General features: G+C 47.2%; 1 protein-coding gene across 7 annotated transcripts in view; it reads right to left on the reverse strand.

Annotated features, from left to right (window-relative positions):
- The window catches only part of TRAPPC9 (trafficking protein particle complex subunit 9), a gene marked incomplete at its 5' end in the record, with an annotated part of 502,410 nt that extends 488,202 nt beyond the window's left edge, over positions 1-14,208 (reverse strand). For 5 of the 7 annotated variants that reach the window (XM_079722455.1, XM_079722457.1, XM_079722458.1 and 2 more), the window contains 2 exons: positions 5,059-5,204; positions 13,625-14,208. In XM_079722455.1, the coding sequence (XP_079578581.1) occupies positions 5,059-5,204; positions 13,625-14,208 (730 nt within the window). Of the gene's footprint in view, positions 1-5,058; positions 5,272-11,116; positions 11,137-13,624 lie in introns of those variants that run through there. The other 2 variants (XM_079722453.1, XM_079722459.1) reach the window with 2 other exon arrangements.
- Positions 14,209-16,673: the final 2,465 nt, after the last annotated feature.

Here is a 16,673-nt window from a genome sequence, read left to right on the forward strand (position 1 = left end):
CAGAATATCTTTTTCCATCCCCTCACTTTCAGTCTGTATGTGTCCCTAGGTCTGAAGTGGGTCTCTTGTAGACAGCATACATATGGGTCTTGTTTTTGCCTCCATTCAGCCAGTCTATGTCTTTTGGTTGGAGCATTTAATCCAGTTACATTTAAGGTAATTATCTATATGTATGTTCCTATTACCATTTTCTTAATTGTTTGGGGTTTGTTTTTGTAGGTCTTTTCCTTCTCTTGTGTTTCCTGCCTAGAGAAGTTCCTTTAGCATTTGTTGTAAAGATGGTTTGGTGGTGCTGAATTTTCTTAGCCTTTGCTTATCTGTAAAGGTTTTAATTTCTCTGTCGTATATGAATGAGATCCTTGCTGGGTAGAGTCATCTTGGTTGTAGGTTTTTCCCTTTCATCACTTTAAATATGTCCTGCCACTCCCGTTTGGCTTGCAGAGTTTCTGCTGAAAGATCAGCTGTTAATGTTATGGGGATTCCCTTGTATGTTATTTGTTGCCTTTCCCTTGCTGCTTTTAATATTTTTTCTTTGTATTTAATTTTTGATAGTTTGATTAATATGTGTCTTGGCATGTTTCTCTTTGGGTTTATCCTGTATGGTACTCTCTGTGCTTCCTGGACTTGAATCACTATTTGCTTTCCCGTGTTAGGGAAGTTTTCAACTATAATCTCTTCAAATATTTTCTCAGACCCTTTCTTTTTCTTTTCTTCTTCTGGGACCCCTATAATTCGAATGTTGGTGCATTTACTATTGTCCCAGAGGTCTCTGAGACTGTCCTCAATTCTTTTCATTCTTTTTTCTTTTTTCTGCTCCCTGGCAGTTATTTCCACCATCTTATCTTCCAGCTCACTTATCCATTCTTCTGCCTCAGTTGTTCTGCTATTGATTCCTTGTAGAGCATTTTTAATTTCAGTAACTGTGTTGTTCATCACTGTTTGTTTGCTCTTTAGTTCTTCTAGATCCTTGTTATTTGTTTCTTGTATTTTCTCCATTCTGCTCCAAGATTTTGGATCATCTTTACTATCGTTACTCTGAATTCTTTTTCAGGTAGCTTGCCTATTTCATCTTCATTTATTTGGTCTTGTAGGTTTTTACCTTGCTCCTTGGTCTGTATCATATTTTGCTGTCGTTTCTTTTCTTTTTTTTTTTTTTTTTTTTTGGATGGGTGGTGCTGTATTCCTGTCTTACTGCTTGTTTGGCCTGAGACATCCAGCACTGGAGTTTGCAGGCAGTTGGACAGGGCCGGGGCCGGGTGCTAAGATGAGGACCTCCAGGAGGCCTCACTCCAATTGATATTTCCTGGGGTCTGAGGTTCTCTGTTAGTCCAGTGGTTTGGACTCGGAGCTCCCACCACACGAGCTCGGGCCCAACCTCCGGCCTGGGAACCAAGATCCTGCAATTTTCGTGGCGCAGTTAAAAAAAAAAAAAAACAGAAAGAAAGAAAAAAAGGAGCAGTACAATATCAAAGAATAAAAAACAAAATAAAATTAGAAAGATAAAAAACATATTAGGAAAAATAAAACTATAATTGAAATAACTGCAACAAGGTAAAATGAAACCACAACAGAAAAAAGAAGAAAAAAAAGGGGGAGGGGGAACAAGCCAAAAGGAGAGAAAAATAACAAAGTATAAAGAATAAAAATAAAAATAGAAAAACAAAAGATTTGGAAAAATAAAAATATAAAAGAATCAACAACAGTGAATCAACAAGGTAAAACAGAACCCCAATCTAAAAGAGGAAAAACAAATAACTCTTAGCTCTCGGGGTGGCGTTTAGGTGGGGGTGGAACTTAGCCGGGGCGGGGTTTAGGGTGGGGCGGGACCTAGGCGGGTGGGGGGTTGACGTTCAAGCGTGGGGCAGGGCCTCTGCTTAGGACCTGCCAGAAGGGGAGCCGCAGCACGTGGAAAGGAGGGTCTCTGGAGCGTGGGGTTCCAGGAGTTTGGAGGTGGGGCCCTGAGTGAGGGTGTGTGGGTGGGGATTAGGCCCAGCATGTTGGAGGGGGTCTCAGAGGGGGTCTCCGAGTGTAGAGGTGGGGCCCTGGGTGGGGGTGTAGGGGTGGGGCTTGGGCTCTGCGCCGCAGGAGGGAGGCTCCGAGGGCAGAGGATTAGGCCTGGGGGCCCAACAGGCTTCCGGATGCCTAGGTGGACAGGGAAAGCACTGGTTGTGTTCCTTTCCGTTCCTTCGTGCCCCTTCCCCACTGTCTCCCCCAGGGTCTCCCCCATCCCCACTGGACCCCTAACCGTGGGTGGGTCCCGCTGGGTGTAGGAACTCCTCCCCTCCCCCAGCCGCCCTCAGGGGTGCTGGTCCCGCAGGTCCGGCCTTTACTTTTGCTCCCCCTTCCCTCCCTCCCACTCCCTCAGGACCCATGTGGCTGGAGGGGGCCTTGGTGCTCAGAGGATCAGGCCCGGGATCTCAGCAGGTTCCCAGGGGCCCAAGTGGGCAGGGGAAACCTGGCTCCCTTTTGATCCTCTGCCCTCCCAATGGTTCCCCAATTTCCCCCTTCGGGCGCGGGGTCCCTTCCCCTCCCCGAGCTACCCCTCAGGGGCTCCAGTCCCGTCCCACCTCCACTTCTCCTCCTCCTTCACTCCCCCCACGCCCCACATCCTAGCCGGTTGCTGGAGGTTCCGCCCGTCCCCTTAGGTGTCCGTGGTCCCCCACCGGCGCCTGGTAGGTGCCCAAGCTGTGAGGAGACGCAAATTCCGCATCCTCCTAGTATGCCATCTTGACCATGTTAAATTTTTAAAGGGGTGTTTTTGTTTTTTTTGGCTGCGTTGGGTTTTCATTGCTGTGTGCAGGCTTTTCTCTAGTTGTGGCAAGTGGGGGCTACTCTTCATTGTGGTGCACAAGCTTCTCATTGCTGTGGCTTCTCTTGTTGCAGAGCACAGGCTCTAGGCGCAAGGGCTTCAGTAGTTGTGGCACGTGGGCTCAGTAGTGTGGCTCGCGGGCCCTAGAGCGCAGGTTCAGTAGTTGTGGTGCACGGGCTTAGTTGCTCCGTGGCATGTGGGATCTTCCCAGACCAAGGCTCGAACCCGTGTTCCCTGCATTGGCAGGTGTATTCTCAATCACTGCGTCACCAGGGCAGTCCCGACCATGTTAAATTTTTATGAACAACAACTACGTTTCAAAACAAAAACAATATGCTGGAGGAGGGGCACTGTTTGCATTTTTACAATTTTACATGAAATTTCTTTCATGTCTGGCCCGAGACAAGTGTGCCAGATACTCGAGAATCTTGTGAGACAAGATTCTCACACCTGCTTCTGCCTTCAATCTGCTGTGATGTCACACGTCCTGGAGCCCCCCGGAAACCCCACTGTGCGTTTCTAAGGGACCAAGAGTCAAATAAGCTGGCAGCACCCGGCACCACCCACTCCACCCAGCCTTCACAGGAACCTGACCTGCCCATTATCACTGTGTGGGTCAGGTGCCCGGTGGCATTCTTCCCGGAGAAGCACCCAACCTTCGGCTCTACTCTGCCAGTCCACGGCAAGTCATTACAGACCTCTCCTTCAAGAAAGCAAAGTAAAACTCCTATTCACCTTTCCCCTCCTACTTAATCCTTTATCTGTTTCTTGTTTCTTTTCCATCTATTCCTTCTCTTTCTCACTTTTATCTCCCTATCCTCTTTAAGAAGCCAAATTATGAAATTTAAGTCCATTTTAAGAATTTATATTTTGTGTCCTATAGGATGCTGTTGATCTTCCACTGAAGAACCTGGTTACTTCTTTCTGACTTGTATTTACCACAGTGGCTGACGGGCCCTCTGACTGAGCTGTCAGCCTCTTCCAGGAAAGGACCCTGTTTCAGCCCTCACTCGTGCCACATTTATTTAACAAGCACTCACAGAACATCTACAATATACTAGATGATGGACACACACAGACCACGCCTCCCACTCTCACCTCCAGGACATAGCCCCTGAAGGAGAAAAACACGCAAACAGGCAGTCCCAGCACAGAGGGTAAACTCCATGCAGACAGGATTCTGTACAAGACCCGCGGGCACCCACTGCATGGAGGGGTCAGAAGAGGCTGTCCTTGGAAGCAGGTTTTCTTTTTTTTACATTTTTTTAATTGAGATATAATTCACATACCGCAAAACTCACCCACTTAAAAGTGTACGATTCAGGAGCTTTTGAATATTGACAGCTGTGCAACCCTTACCACTATCTAATTCCAGAACCTTTTCATCACCCCAAAGAAACCCCATGCCCACCAGCAGTCCCTCCCCATTCCCCCCTCTGCCCTGCCCCAGGCAACCAGTAATCTGCTCTTTGCCTCTAGATTTGCCTATTCTGGACAGTTCAGATAATCAGAATCATATAATATGTGGCTTTTTGTGTCTGACTCCTTTTACTTGACATGATGTAATCAGGGTTCGTCCATGTTGTAGTGGTATCAGTATCTCATCTGTTTTTATGTCTGAATAATGTTCCACTATATGGAGAAACATTTTGTTCATCCATTCATCACCTGACCTATGGAAGAGGTTTTGAAGAATGAGTGTAAGAGGTGACTGACATGGGGAATGGCATTCTAAGCAGAGGGCAAGATGTACTTTTTAAAAAAAAAAAAAAAAAAAAAAGGGCTTCCCTGGTGGTACAGTGGTTGAGAGTCTGCCTGCCAATGCAGGGGACACGGGTTCATGCCCCAGTCTGGGAAGATCCCACATGCTGCAGAGCAGCTGGGCCTGTGGGCCATGGCCGCTGAGCCTGCGCGTCCGGAGCCTGTGCTCCGCAACGGGAGAGTCCACGACAGTGAGAGGCCCGCGTACTGCACAAAAAAAAAAAAAAAAAAAAAACAAGGAAATTCAGTGTGTTTTTGAGGAAAGTGCATGCTTGCTTCAGCCGGGCTGCAGTGCAGGGCTGGGTGGGAAAGTAGCAGGAGATAAGGTGAGACAGTTACCCCGGAAGACTCCCCACTGCAACCAGCTCAGCTGACGGCTTCCCCTCCCTCTCCATATGTTTTTAGAGCCATTGTTTCTAGGTTTTCTCTTATTTCAAGTAGCAGTTGCTGTAATTACATATGTGATCATCTTCATCAGATAACCTTACCTCCAAGCCACAGAAAGTCATTCACTGAGCGAAGCAGCTCCACGGACATATGGTAATGGACCAGGGAATCCTGCAGCATCCCAGCCTGCAGGCACAAATCCCCCACATGCTTCCGCATGCGCCCTTGGCACCGCTTCTTGTAATGTCTATAAAGTAAAATGCACGGAAATGTATCATTGCTAATGCCCGACTTCTGCCCCAAAAGCACACTGGCTAAGCACTTTTCAATTCCCTCACTATAAAAAAATGCTAAGAAGGCAACCTTAGGCTCCACAATTGAAAGCCAGCCACCATCATTGCCAGTTTATGAGCAAAGTTATTTTTTAAACCTAATAGGATACATGTATTTCACGTGGATAATATTGGAGCAGGCTTTCTCTTTTCAAATTTTCCAATCACAACATTAGCACAAGAAAGTTTATGTTTCAGCTTTTTAAAAAAATCAATTATCTTCCACCTTCTTAACCTCAAACCTATTATTATTTTATAAAGAGATATATGCTGCATATTATAAGCCAACTGTTTGGCTTTTGCAAACAAGACCTTTATCGTCACTATTTCAGAGCAAGCTTTAATGATACTTTGAGAGGTGGGGCCTGGGATCCTCGCTAACAGCTCTTTAAATATTGGCAAGGATGTGCTATTAAATAATGCAAAAGCTTCTAACTCTGTACCAACTCAGAAACCAAAGAAACTATACCAAAATCTTGCTTTATCATTTTTAAATAGTCCTATTCTTTTGAATATTAAATTTCTTAAAAGATTTTTCAAGAAAAACAGCAGCTGTATTAAATTTCCTCTCACCAAGAAAGCAATCTTATCAAGAAAAAAAACCCCTATGTTAATCCAAAAGATGTGAAGTTTCTAGCTAAATGAAAGTACAGATCTCAATACAAACTTAAATCCCATCAAATCTAACTCTGGAATGTAGCTTTTCTGTTCCAAATGTTCGCTGAACTAAGATCATCACATAACACAGGGAAGGAGAGAAGAGGAAAGTCGGCTTGTCCTCCATCTGTTTTCTTCCCAGCCACAAGGCGCTGCTAGGATGGCCCCCGCCAACAAGCCCTCCCCGTAAGAAAATACTGCATCTAAACTGCCCCGCCATCCCCAAGCACACCCTGCCATCATCCCTCCCCCACTGGTCACCTCAACAGCCCTCTAATGGTCTTCTAATGACCCTCCCACCCTGTACCACCCTCCCCTTCATCCCTGCTACACACACACACACACACACACACACACACACACACACACACTCACACACACAGCCAGAGTGGCCTTCCCAAAGCACAAATCTGATTAGGTCACTCCCTCACTTCAAAGCCTTCAAAGTTTCCCCAGTACAGTTCTAGCCCCAGCCCGCCCCGCCACTGCCTCCTGCATTCCCCAGCCTTACCACAGTACCGAGGTCCCCAGTGACCGCAGGGGCCACCTGACCCTTCGGTCTAGCTACTTCCCACTCACCTTAGGGCTCATTTCAACTCAGTTTCTCAAGGAAGCCTTCCCTGCCTCCAACCTCTGCACCTGTGGGCCTCTCCCTCCCAGAGGTGGGCAGTGCTTGGCCTGCTTCCTTGCTGTGTCCTCCTGTTCTAACCAGAAAAGAACTCAGCATCCAAATGCACATTTTCCTCCTCCATTACCACGACTGTGGACTTTTAATACGTGGCTCGGTTTACAAATACCACCATGATGTTGACTCAATAGATTCTGAATCAGACTTTTTTTCAGTAGACTCTACTCCTGTCCTGTTAGATTAAAATTTGCTTTAGGGCCTCCCTGGTGGCGCAGTGGTTGAGAGTCCGCCTGCCGATGCAGGGGATACGGGTTCGTGCCCCGGTCTGGGAGGATCCCATATGCCGCGGAGCGGCTGGGCCCGTGAGCCATGGCTGCTGAGCCTGCGCATCCGGAGCCTGTGCTCCGCAACGGGAGAGGCCACAACAGTGAGAGGCCCGCATACCACAAAAAAAAAAAAAAAAAAAAAAAAAAAAAAAAAAAAAAAAAAATTTGCTTTAAAGCATCCTGTCTTAACTCTCCAAAAAAGGTAAATTATTACATCTTTGTATGAGCTGACAAAGGTGCACATCTACTGTAGCAAAATGTAGCCCAGAACATTTTCAAAAATAAAAAGTGCAATCATTGTGATCAGAAACACTTGGTTTTGAAAATACAGGATTTTTACAAAAAGGAGTCAGCTAAATATGCTCATAGTTTTTCATATTAAGGTCATACGAAAACAATATAAAAAATATAAAAATAAACAACAAAACAACAAAACAGTATATTCTAAATTATATAAAAATAGAATGAACCCTAATACTTTGGAGAAAATCTCCAAAATACCATACAAACAAAACTCTATCACAGATTTATATAAATTAAAGTATTTAACTCTCGAAGTACTATATGCCCCAAGACTGGGTCATCTCCAGATTATGAGCAATTCTGTTCCAATCCTTTGAAAACACAGTAAGAAACAGATAAAGGAATTAAGACAATTCGATTTGTAGTCAGCTAAACTACAAAATACTTTAAACTAAAATATTTTAAGCCAATTTTGGAATTTAGAATATAAGCTTTCTCATCAAAATTCTTTTTCCAAAAAGACATGGATCCTTCTTTCACGAATCATTTGAAAATGGTAATGTCACGTTTTTTAAGTCTCTCTAAAAGTTCAGAGTTCTTATATATACATTATTAGAATAGTCACATTGTGTGACCATTGAATATGCTTATGGATAAGGAAAAAAAAAACATACAAGCAAACAGTATGACGAAGAAAAATACAACATGAAGCCACAGTGGCAAATAAATGTAACATTAACACAAAATGCAAATATTCAAAATATGCCATAATTTGTTGTAAATTTCAAAACTAATGGTGAATTTCAAAGCCATGAGCAATAGAACTTAGCCAAAAATGTGAATATGCTCTAAATACTTCAAAGAGTTATTTCATTACTCTTACAAGTTATAAACACTGGGTTAAAGGAACTGGAAATAAGGATTGATAGAAAAATGAAAAACCCGATAACCCCTAAGTCATAATGGCCTCAAATCAATCATAACTAAATCACAGGCAAAGACCTGCCAGCCTCCCCAGATAAAGGGAAAGGCATCCTTTCTAGAAGCTGTGCAAAAACACCTAACACACAGCCTCAAGCACTGTCACAGAAGGCGTTCACACTGCACTTTACACTGAGGACAATTCAACTACAGATATACGCTGTATTATTCTCATGACTTCTGATCAGATAAAAGAAGAAAATGTTTCATATGTGTGCAATTTGGGTACTATTTATGTGGCTTGTGGAAAAAAAGGGCTTGGTATATTCTAATCCAAAAACTAATTTACATGCAAAGAATGTATATATTCAAATCCAAAGGAAAACCAGAGCTGCTCAACAATAGTTTGCAATTAAAATCCAAAGGAACTTTGATAAAGGTAATCTTATTTTTTCTTTTTGGTGTTATATAGCTTTAAAGATATTTGCATAATTAAGTGATAGCTACAGCCCATGATTTTGCACTAGCATATTATGGACTGAGGAAACCTAGATTATGTGCATTGCGCATAAACACACTGACAGGCGCCCCTTTGGTGGAGCTGAAGTTCCAAAGTAGACAACTTTATGTTGTAAGACAGCTCTGAATAGAAAATAAGAAATGCAATGTTCTGTACTCAATTTCAGATAGTATATGGGCCATTAGCTGATTCTGCATCTGGTCTTATGAAATCTTCCAATAAATCATCAGTGTCGATTTCCTCCATCTGAACTGTTTTATGCTAACGTTGGATATTTAACCTTCACTCCATAGAGAAAGCCCAGGCCTACCCTGCGGCACAGTTACATTCTGCTGAGGAAAGCAGATCAAGGGAGGGCTGGACGGTTTCCATTTCAAGTTCGGAAGTTTCTAAGTCTGATTTTGCACCTGTGTGTCATTTGCAAGCATGTCATCATTGGAGTGAAATGAAGACCTTCAACCCTGGGATGTAAAGCACGCTGATGCTTCCTAACCATCAGACAAGTCTGAGCTTCATGAAATAGACCTGCAGCACTTAAGTCAGAGACTTTTTCTGAAAGGCTACAAAACTGATCCGCTTTACCATTCCAGACGTAACAGGGAGGTAACAGAATTAGTAGTGAGAACACATCCTTGAAAGCCTGACAAGGCCGTGCTTGAATGCTGCTACAGCGTTTACTAGCCCTGTGATGCTGGGCTAATGAACTAACCTCTCTGAGAAGGCTTCCCACTCTGGAAAAGGGGGCTGCTACCACCCACCTCAGATGGCATCGATGTGTCATGAGTTAAATATGTAGGTGGGGAGGCTGACTGGTGCCTGATACAGAGCCTTGCTAGTTTCCCTGCCCCACCCTTCTCCCCTTATAAACTTGCATATTCCCCCTAATAAGTATCAAGCCCCTGGGATAGACTGTCCTATTCTTTGTATCCACCCGTGTAGTGCCTTACCCTTAGAAGGATCAAAAAAGAACTGCTTCCTGCATAGTAGCTATCAATGTTCTTAAGAGATCTGGATTTTTTCAAGTCTATTTTGAGGGGAAAGACTATTCCAGAACTATCCAACAACCCTCCCACACATCAGCCCCTCCTCCCAAGGCCCATCCCCTCCGTCCTCCGATCCCGTCTGATCTGCCTTGTGTCCGTGGGGAAGATAGTCCACTGGACCGGCAGGGCTCCATACCACCGCAGGCCTTCCTCCCTCCCTCCCAGAAGACCCCACCTTCTCCCGACTGCCACGCCACTTCAACTCCAGCTTCTGAGTCTAGGGAGCCATGGGAAAGGCCCTGCATCCAGGGCACAGCCCAGCCATCACAGGATCCCACCCTATGTTTTCCAACCCAGATGACCTCAACTTCTTGCACTTGCTACACTTACTGCTGTTTTGTCCCCCCCACCCCAGAATGTGATGGAGCCTTGCAGAAAGTCTGGCCTATCTCGATGAAAGATGAAGGGTCCACGTTTGGACCAGAGCATTAAAGGAGAAACAAGGCCTCCTGGCCAGCATGGTAGTGTGGCAAAACCCTTCCCCAGGGGTGATATGGACCGGGGGGAAGAACGCAAGGTCCTAGGTCAGCCAAAGCGTCTCCCTTCACAGCTGACCTCGGGTGATGGAGTTGCAAACTAATGACATGCCCATGAGTGGCAGACATTAGCCTCAACAAATAAAGAATCAGCTATTTCTTGCCAACATGGGTTAAAAGTAAAGGCTGGTGCAGGTAGGGCCTATACATCGGCTAAGGTAAACCACAGACCTGGCTCTGAACACTTATTGGCTAAAGCAGAGAGGAAGCCATGGTCACTTAGAGAGGTCCTTGTGTCCACCAGATCCAAACGAACTAGCTATTTAGGAGAAGGACATATTTTTCTGATACCTAGAAAACCTGCCCTCATAAAGGGGGCAAAAGAGTGGCATAGATTTTAGACTAGCCTCTGCCCCTTTATGACGGAAAGTTGCTCAAACAAAGTAAAGTAACTTGCACGGTCAAGGTGAAAGCAAAAGTAAACCTGGTGTCCGCTCCTCCAACAGCGTCCCTCCACGGCCAGCAGACCCCCAAGCCAGTCACCTCTTCACCGGTGACCACTGGCCAGTAAGCACCACCATGCACATCACCAGCGACAGCCAAGAACCGCAGGCCTAATGCGCTCATTTAAAAGCCAGAATCAAGCAAGGCGTGGCAGACTTTGACTTCCAAGTTAAAATATCCCGTGGAAACCCCGCGGCAGCCGCTTAAATCAATTAGCAACTCACTTCCTCAAAACAAACAAACAAAAATTAATAAGGGCTCATTTGTCACCAAATATAAGGAAGACCAAACAGGTTCCCCAAAGCAAGTGTTTGAATAGCTATCAAACACCAGTGGGTTATGTGCTAAAACAGCGAAAATTCGAAAAAATTAGAAAATAAAAAGATGACCAGGATAATACATGGATCAAGGCAGCAGTTAAGTTTTTGTTTTTTAAAGCGATGAAGGCGGTAAGAAGGCAGCACAGAGGGAAATCTAGCTATTTTCAATGTAACACGTTCACAGCCTACCTTTTCAGACCCAACAACATACTCACAGGGCGGTATGAGAGAAAAAGAACAAAGGAAAAGAAAAGAAAGAGGAACAAGCAAAAATTAGAAACACACCAGAACAAAAATAACTTTGACGGCATGGTCAAGAATTGACGTGGGCTCTGATGAGGCCAGGGGCACACGCGGACGTTCAGTAAAGCCCACCCACACCTACGGCCCCTGGGAAGGCTGGGGCCTCAGGCTGGCGGCACCTGCCGTGGAGCCTGTCAGCGCCGCAAACCAAAACTCCACCTACATCTAGACGTTTCCTTTTGAGCCACACAATGCAATCTCATTTCAGGTTGGCCACTTTTTATCGCCCCTACCAAGAGCCGCAGGAGAGTCAGGCTCCGTCCCTGCACCTAACTGCTGGTTTAAAACTTAGATAACTGGGACCAGTGAAAGCAACAAGGGATGAACAGTGACTGGAGGAGAATGTGTCTGAGTTGAGGTCACTGGCATCATTATCCCACTGAAGTGCATATGATGGCTGAGTGTTTATGGTACCGGCGAGAACAGAATGGACCCACCAGGAGGGAGGTTTCATTTGCTCTGCGTAAACACTTGGGAATAGGATCAGCCACCGTGCACCAAGCACAGTATCCTGAAACTAGTTATTCCTGCCCAATTGTGAGCACAGATTTCAAAAGGCAAAAACAAACTGGCCTTCTCTGGTGGGTCTGTAACCTCAAAGCCAAGAAGCTGATGGGCAGAAATGTCGGCAGTGCCTCGTTTGGCAAGGATACGGCACTGGTCACGGGGTCAGGGCAGGGTTCCTGGCTTCAGCCACTCACCCACCGGTCTGTCCAGGGAGGGGAAGGCAGTCCCTGCCGAGGCCGCAGGCACTGTGATGCTGTGTGCCCATGAGGCCCCACCTTGTGAGGGACGATCACCACGGCATCCACCGCACCTGACGCCCGGGGCTCAGCGGAAGGCAACAGGTGCGGGGACGAGCCGGCCGGGAGCGGGCCTGGTGCTGGCAGCTCCGCCCCTCGGCGGTGCCTGGGCTCCTAACCCTTGCCACCTCGGCTCCAAGGAGCTGAAGGGGAGCGCTGGCGTGTAGCTCACAGGGTCCTGCGTAAACTAAGTACGGTCACGGGTACGACATGCCTTGCCCTTTCCTTAGACCACACAGACGTGTCCGGGTGAGGAAATGAAAATTCCTCCAGACCCTGCCAGGCGCCACCTGCAGCAGTGGCTCGGGGACTCTGTGCCTCTCACGCGTAGGGCTGCCTGGACTTTTTTCCTCAATTCTGTGACATCTTCTCCTCTAACTTATCAACAACCAGAAAGTCGGGTCTGACCTTAGGTAAGTTCAGGAAACCCTGAGCACCTGCTCTGCAGCGGGCACTGTGGCACCCACGCCATGTCCCCCATCCTCACCTGGGAGACCATCGTGCGACCTGTACAGAGCAGGGAGGGCAGACTCAGGGCCCAGGGCCCAAGGCCAGGAGTGACACAGCTACCCGCGCCCTCCCCAGCAAAGGGGACCACCTCTCGGCAAAGGCGTGCGTCTCATCTCCTCCTGCAGGAGGGACACCGCACTGGCCACACGGGGAAGCAGAGCAGAGGGCAGAGAGGGGAAGCAGACGGCCCAGCAGAGCTCGTCTGCCATTCTGGTGACTTAATCACAGGGACAAAGTGAGGACTGAACTTTCCCTGCTCTGTCTGACACTCCCTGAGACACAGAAACCATGAACACACTGCGTGGGGAGCTCTGTGGGAAGCCCCTGTGGCATTTCTGACACCCTAAGCACAAGCGGGGGCTCTGGCGCTGCCGTGGCGTGGCCGCCTGGCAGGAGGAGGACCTGAGCCCTGCAGGCGCCCGGGGACCAGGAGGCAGGAGGCACGCCCGACCCCCAGCTCAGTTAGCACCTCATTCGGCCGCCTCTCCGCGCTCAGCACCTCATCTGCACATTGAAGGGAGGAGGCTGAGTAACAGTCTTCACACTGTGCCGGGGGGGCAGCGCTGTCCAACAGGAAGACAACGTGAGCCACGTAAATAAAGTCTTCTAGTTTGCACATTTAAACAAGTGAAAACCAAACACTCGCAACTGATTTTAATAACGTGTTTTATTTAATCTAATACATGTAAAGTGTTATTTCAGCATGTAATCAATAAAAAAAGAAATACTGAGATAGTTTACCTTCTTTTTCCTAGACTAGCTCTCAGCATCTGACGTGCATTTTACCTACAGCACGTCCCGGCTCAGACCAGCCTCCTCCAGTCTCAGTGACAGTGGCTACCCTACCGGACAGCGCTCCAGGGGGTCCCACCGGGGCTCCCAGCTGAAAAGGGGCAGTAAGTGTCCACACGGACCCTAACAGGACGTCCCTGAACCAAAGGCGCCCCCATTTTAAGAGCCTGAAGACCAGTGGACTGCACCCTTTTCCCCCCGCTGCAAGCCTACGCTCCCACTTGCTTCTGCCCTTCTGGATGTCGGGAAGCAGCCCACGCTGAGGAGCCTGGGCTCCAGGCACACTTACCTACTATCCGTGTCCAGTCCCACGAAGTCCTTCTTCTCGAAGGGGACGCAGAGGAGCGGGATCTTGTCCCCGGACTTGTCCGTGGCCCTGTCCAGACGCTTGGACTCAAGCACAATGAACAGCGACTCGATGAAGTCCTCGACCCTCTTCTCCACCGTCCCGCAGTCCTCGTAGCCGGGGTAGAAGGCCACGTCGGTGCGCGGCTGCTCGGCGATCTCGCCCTGCAGCCCGAAGACGAAGAGCCGCGAGTCGTAGAGCGTGGAGCCGTAGATCTCCTTCTGCATGTGGAACTTCTCGAAGGTCTGCGGCCAGTCCTTGGCCGAGAAGCAGTCCGTGATGGTGACGAGGCCCACGGCCTTGCGGTGGGTCTGGAAGTCGCCCCACTCGTTGTTCTCGGGCGGGTAGTGGTGCCGATAGCGGATATAGAGCACGCGCTGCGAGTCGCGCACGCTGATCTGGCTCACGGACGAGATCCTCTTGTAGATCTTGAAGAAGTTCTCCTCCGAGACGATCCCCACGGGCTGGACCACCACGAGGAGAGTCTGGTGGTCCTCAGCACACTGCATGTAGTCAGGGACACTCATGGTGAAGACCCTGCCCAGAGAGAAAAAGAGGCTTTGAGGTGCACCAGGTTTTGCAGGCTGCCGGCGCACTCGGGGATGCGGTGATGCTGGCGTCCACCAGCTGGAAGGCAGGGTAAGCCCCAAGCAAAGCTGTGGGGAACAGTCTGTCCTCGGAGTTCTGCATATGGCTATCACAGCTCTCATCACAATCCCCTGCTCTTGGACCAGGCTTGGAGCTCCTGCAGAAAAGGGGCCATCTCTTGTTTTCTGTTTCCAACACCTAGCCAGGTGCCAGGCACTGATGTGGAGTCAGTGCTCAAAAAGCTGAATAAATGAATGAACAACGGAAGGAACTGCTTCCCCAGCCCCTCAGCAGAATAGAATGAAAAGAACCACAATGGAATCAGATGGTCTGGACTTGGACTCCAGTCCACTTGAGCTCCTGAACTGAAAAATAATGGCGATAATAAAACTTGCTTTCTAAGAAGATATCTGGATTGAGGAAGGCTGCAAATGCAAAGTGCCAGGCACACTGCCTGACGTAGAAGGAGAGGCTATACACGGCTACTATCCTGCCTTTATGAACTGTGTTTCCTTGGGAGAGTTTTAATAACCTCTCTGAGTGAATTTTGTTAGATATAAAAAGAAAGCAACATCAACAATACTCACATAAAAATTTAAAAAGAAAGAAAGAAAACAACATTACCTGATTCTCGGTACTGTTGAAGAATTCAATTAGATAACCCATTGGAAAGCATCTGGCCCATAGGAGTTAATAAATGTTTGCTGAATGAATGAATAAACAAGCAAATGAATGCTGCCCCCTTCCACAGACCATCATAATGGCAGTGCCCAGAAATGTGAAGCCCACGTTCCACCCCTGACTCTACACTAACAACGTCAGTGACCTGGGGCAGGCCTGTGTGCTTCTTTAAACCCCAGTTTTATCATGAGTTAAAATGTGGATAATAACACAAACCTCAAAGGGTTAGTGAGTCAATATTCTGGTTTTAATATTGTACCATAACTTTGCAAGACAGTACCATTAAGGGAAACTGGGCAAAGGGTCCATAAGCTCTCTCAATATTATCTCTTACAACTGCATGGGAATCTACATTACATCTCAAAATAAAAGTCTAATTTTTTAAAAGGCTTTTGAGATTAAATTAGCTCATTGTATCAAATAAGGAATACACCGTACAAATAGGGAAACACCTAGCCCGTGAGAGACACGCAGTAATTCTTTCCACTGACCCCACTGGTCTCTCCTACTTCAGAGTACAGGGGTGGGTACTCACAGCCAGAGGCCGCTGTACTGTGAAGCTAACAGAGCTAATGGCCCCCACTTGCAAGAGCCCCTTCCATGGCCCTATAACTAATTTTGTATTTGTAATTGTGTTTTCTTTTTCTTGACTAGGAACTCCAAATTACATAGCCTTCGGGTCACCAGAACCTGACTACAGAGATCATGACAGCAGCCCTCCCAGGTGAAACAATAAAAATAAAAGGCCAAAAATAAATAAATAAATAAAATGAAAAAATAAAATAAAAGGCCATTTCCACTAGACCTCTGAGTAAGTCCAATGGCAGGGATTTCGCCCTGGGCTGAGGGGAAGAGGACTGGGGAGGGAGGTGGGAGCAATTTGGGGCACACAGATCCTGGGGCCACCTACCCCATGCTGGACTTCAGAGTCAACCCTCACCCTCCAGGAACTTCACGACACACCTGGACAGAGCAGCAGGAACAAGATTTTTGTTTTGTTTTTTTTTCTTAAGAAACCTCTGACCCGCTAACAGGTCTTGTTTCTACCCAGGACACAAATAGCTTATGTGTATATTATCTCATGAAAACCTCTAAATAATATCACCCCAACTTTACACATGAAGAAACTGAGGGAAAGAGAAGCCTGTCTCATTGTGTAAGATCACAGAGAGGCCACGTGAGCAGCAGCATTTAAACGCAGGCGCTCCCGCACCCCCCCACCCAGCCCCTGCCCCAGCACTCACACTGTAAAGTGGGACACCCTGCCCCCGGCCCCTCCTTGCAACAATTCTCTGCAGAGTCCTTTCTGCACCTCCTGGAAAGAACCAAAAGCACATCAACTTTCAACAAAGAGGGATGTCACCCCTTGGGGGACGTATCAAAATCTTAAGCATTGGGATGGGTGGGGAGGGAGATTTGAGAGTTTTCTGTTTCTAAAAGGTGGCAAAGATATTGAAAAACCCTTATCTAGTCTAAGCCTTCACTGTGCAGAGAAGAAAACGGAGGCCCAGAGTAGATGAGGAAAGGCCCTTATAAACAAATTTTGCTTCAGTGCAGCACGGAGCAAGCCCTGGGCACTGCTGAATGGGTGCAGGATCTGTAAGGCCCAGGAGAACAAGTGTCAGAAAAAAGAAAGAGAAAAATCATACAAGGTCCTCTCGCTACAATACCCTACAATCACGTTTCATCAAGTTATTCCATATTTGTGCATCCAAAATTAAGG

The sequence above is a fragment of the Hyperoodon ampullatus genome, assembly GCF_949752795.1.
Source record: "Hyperoodon ampullatus genome assembly, chromosome: 17".
Lineage (NCBI taxonomy): Eukaryota > Metazoa > Chordata > Mammalia > Artiodactyla > Ziphiidae > Hyperoodon > Hyperoodon ampullatus.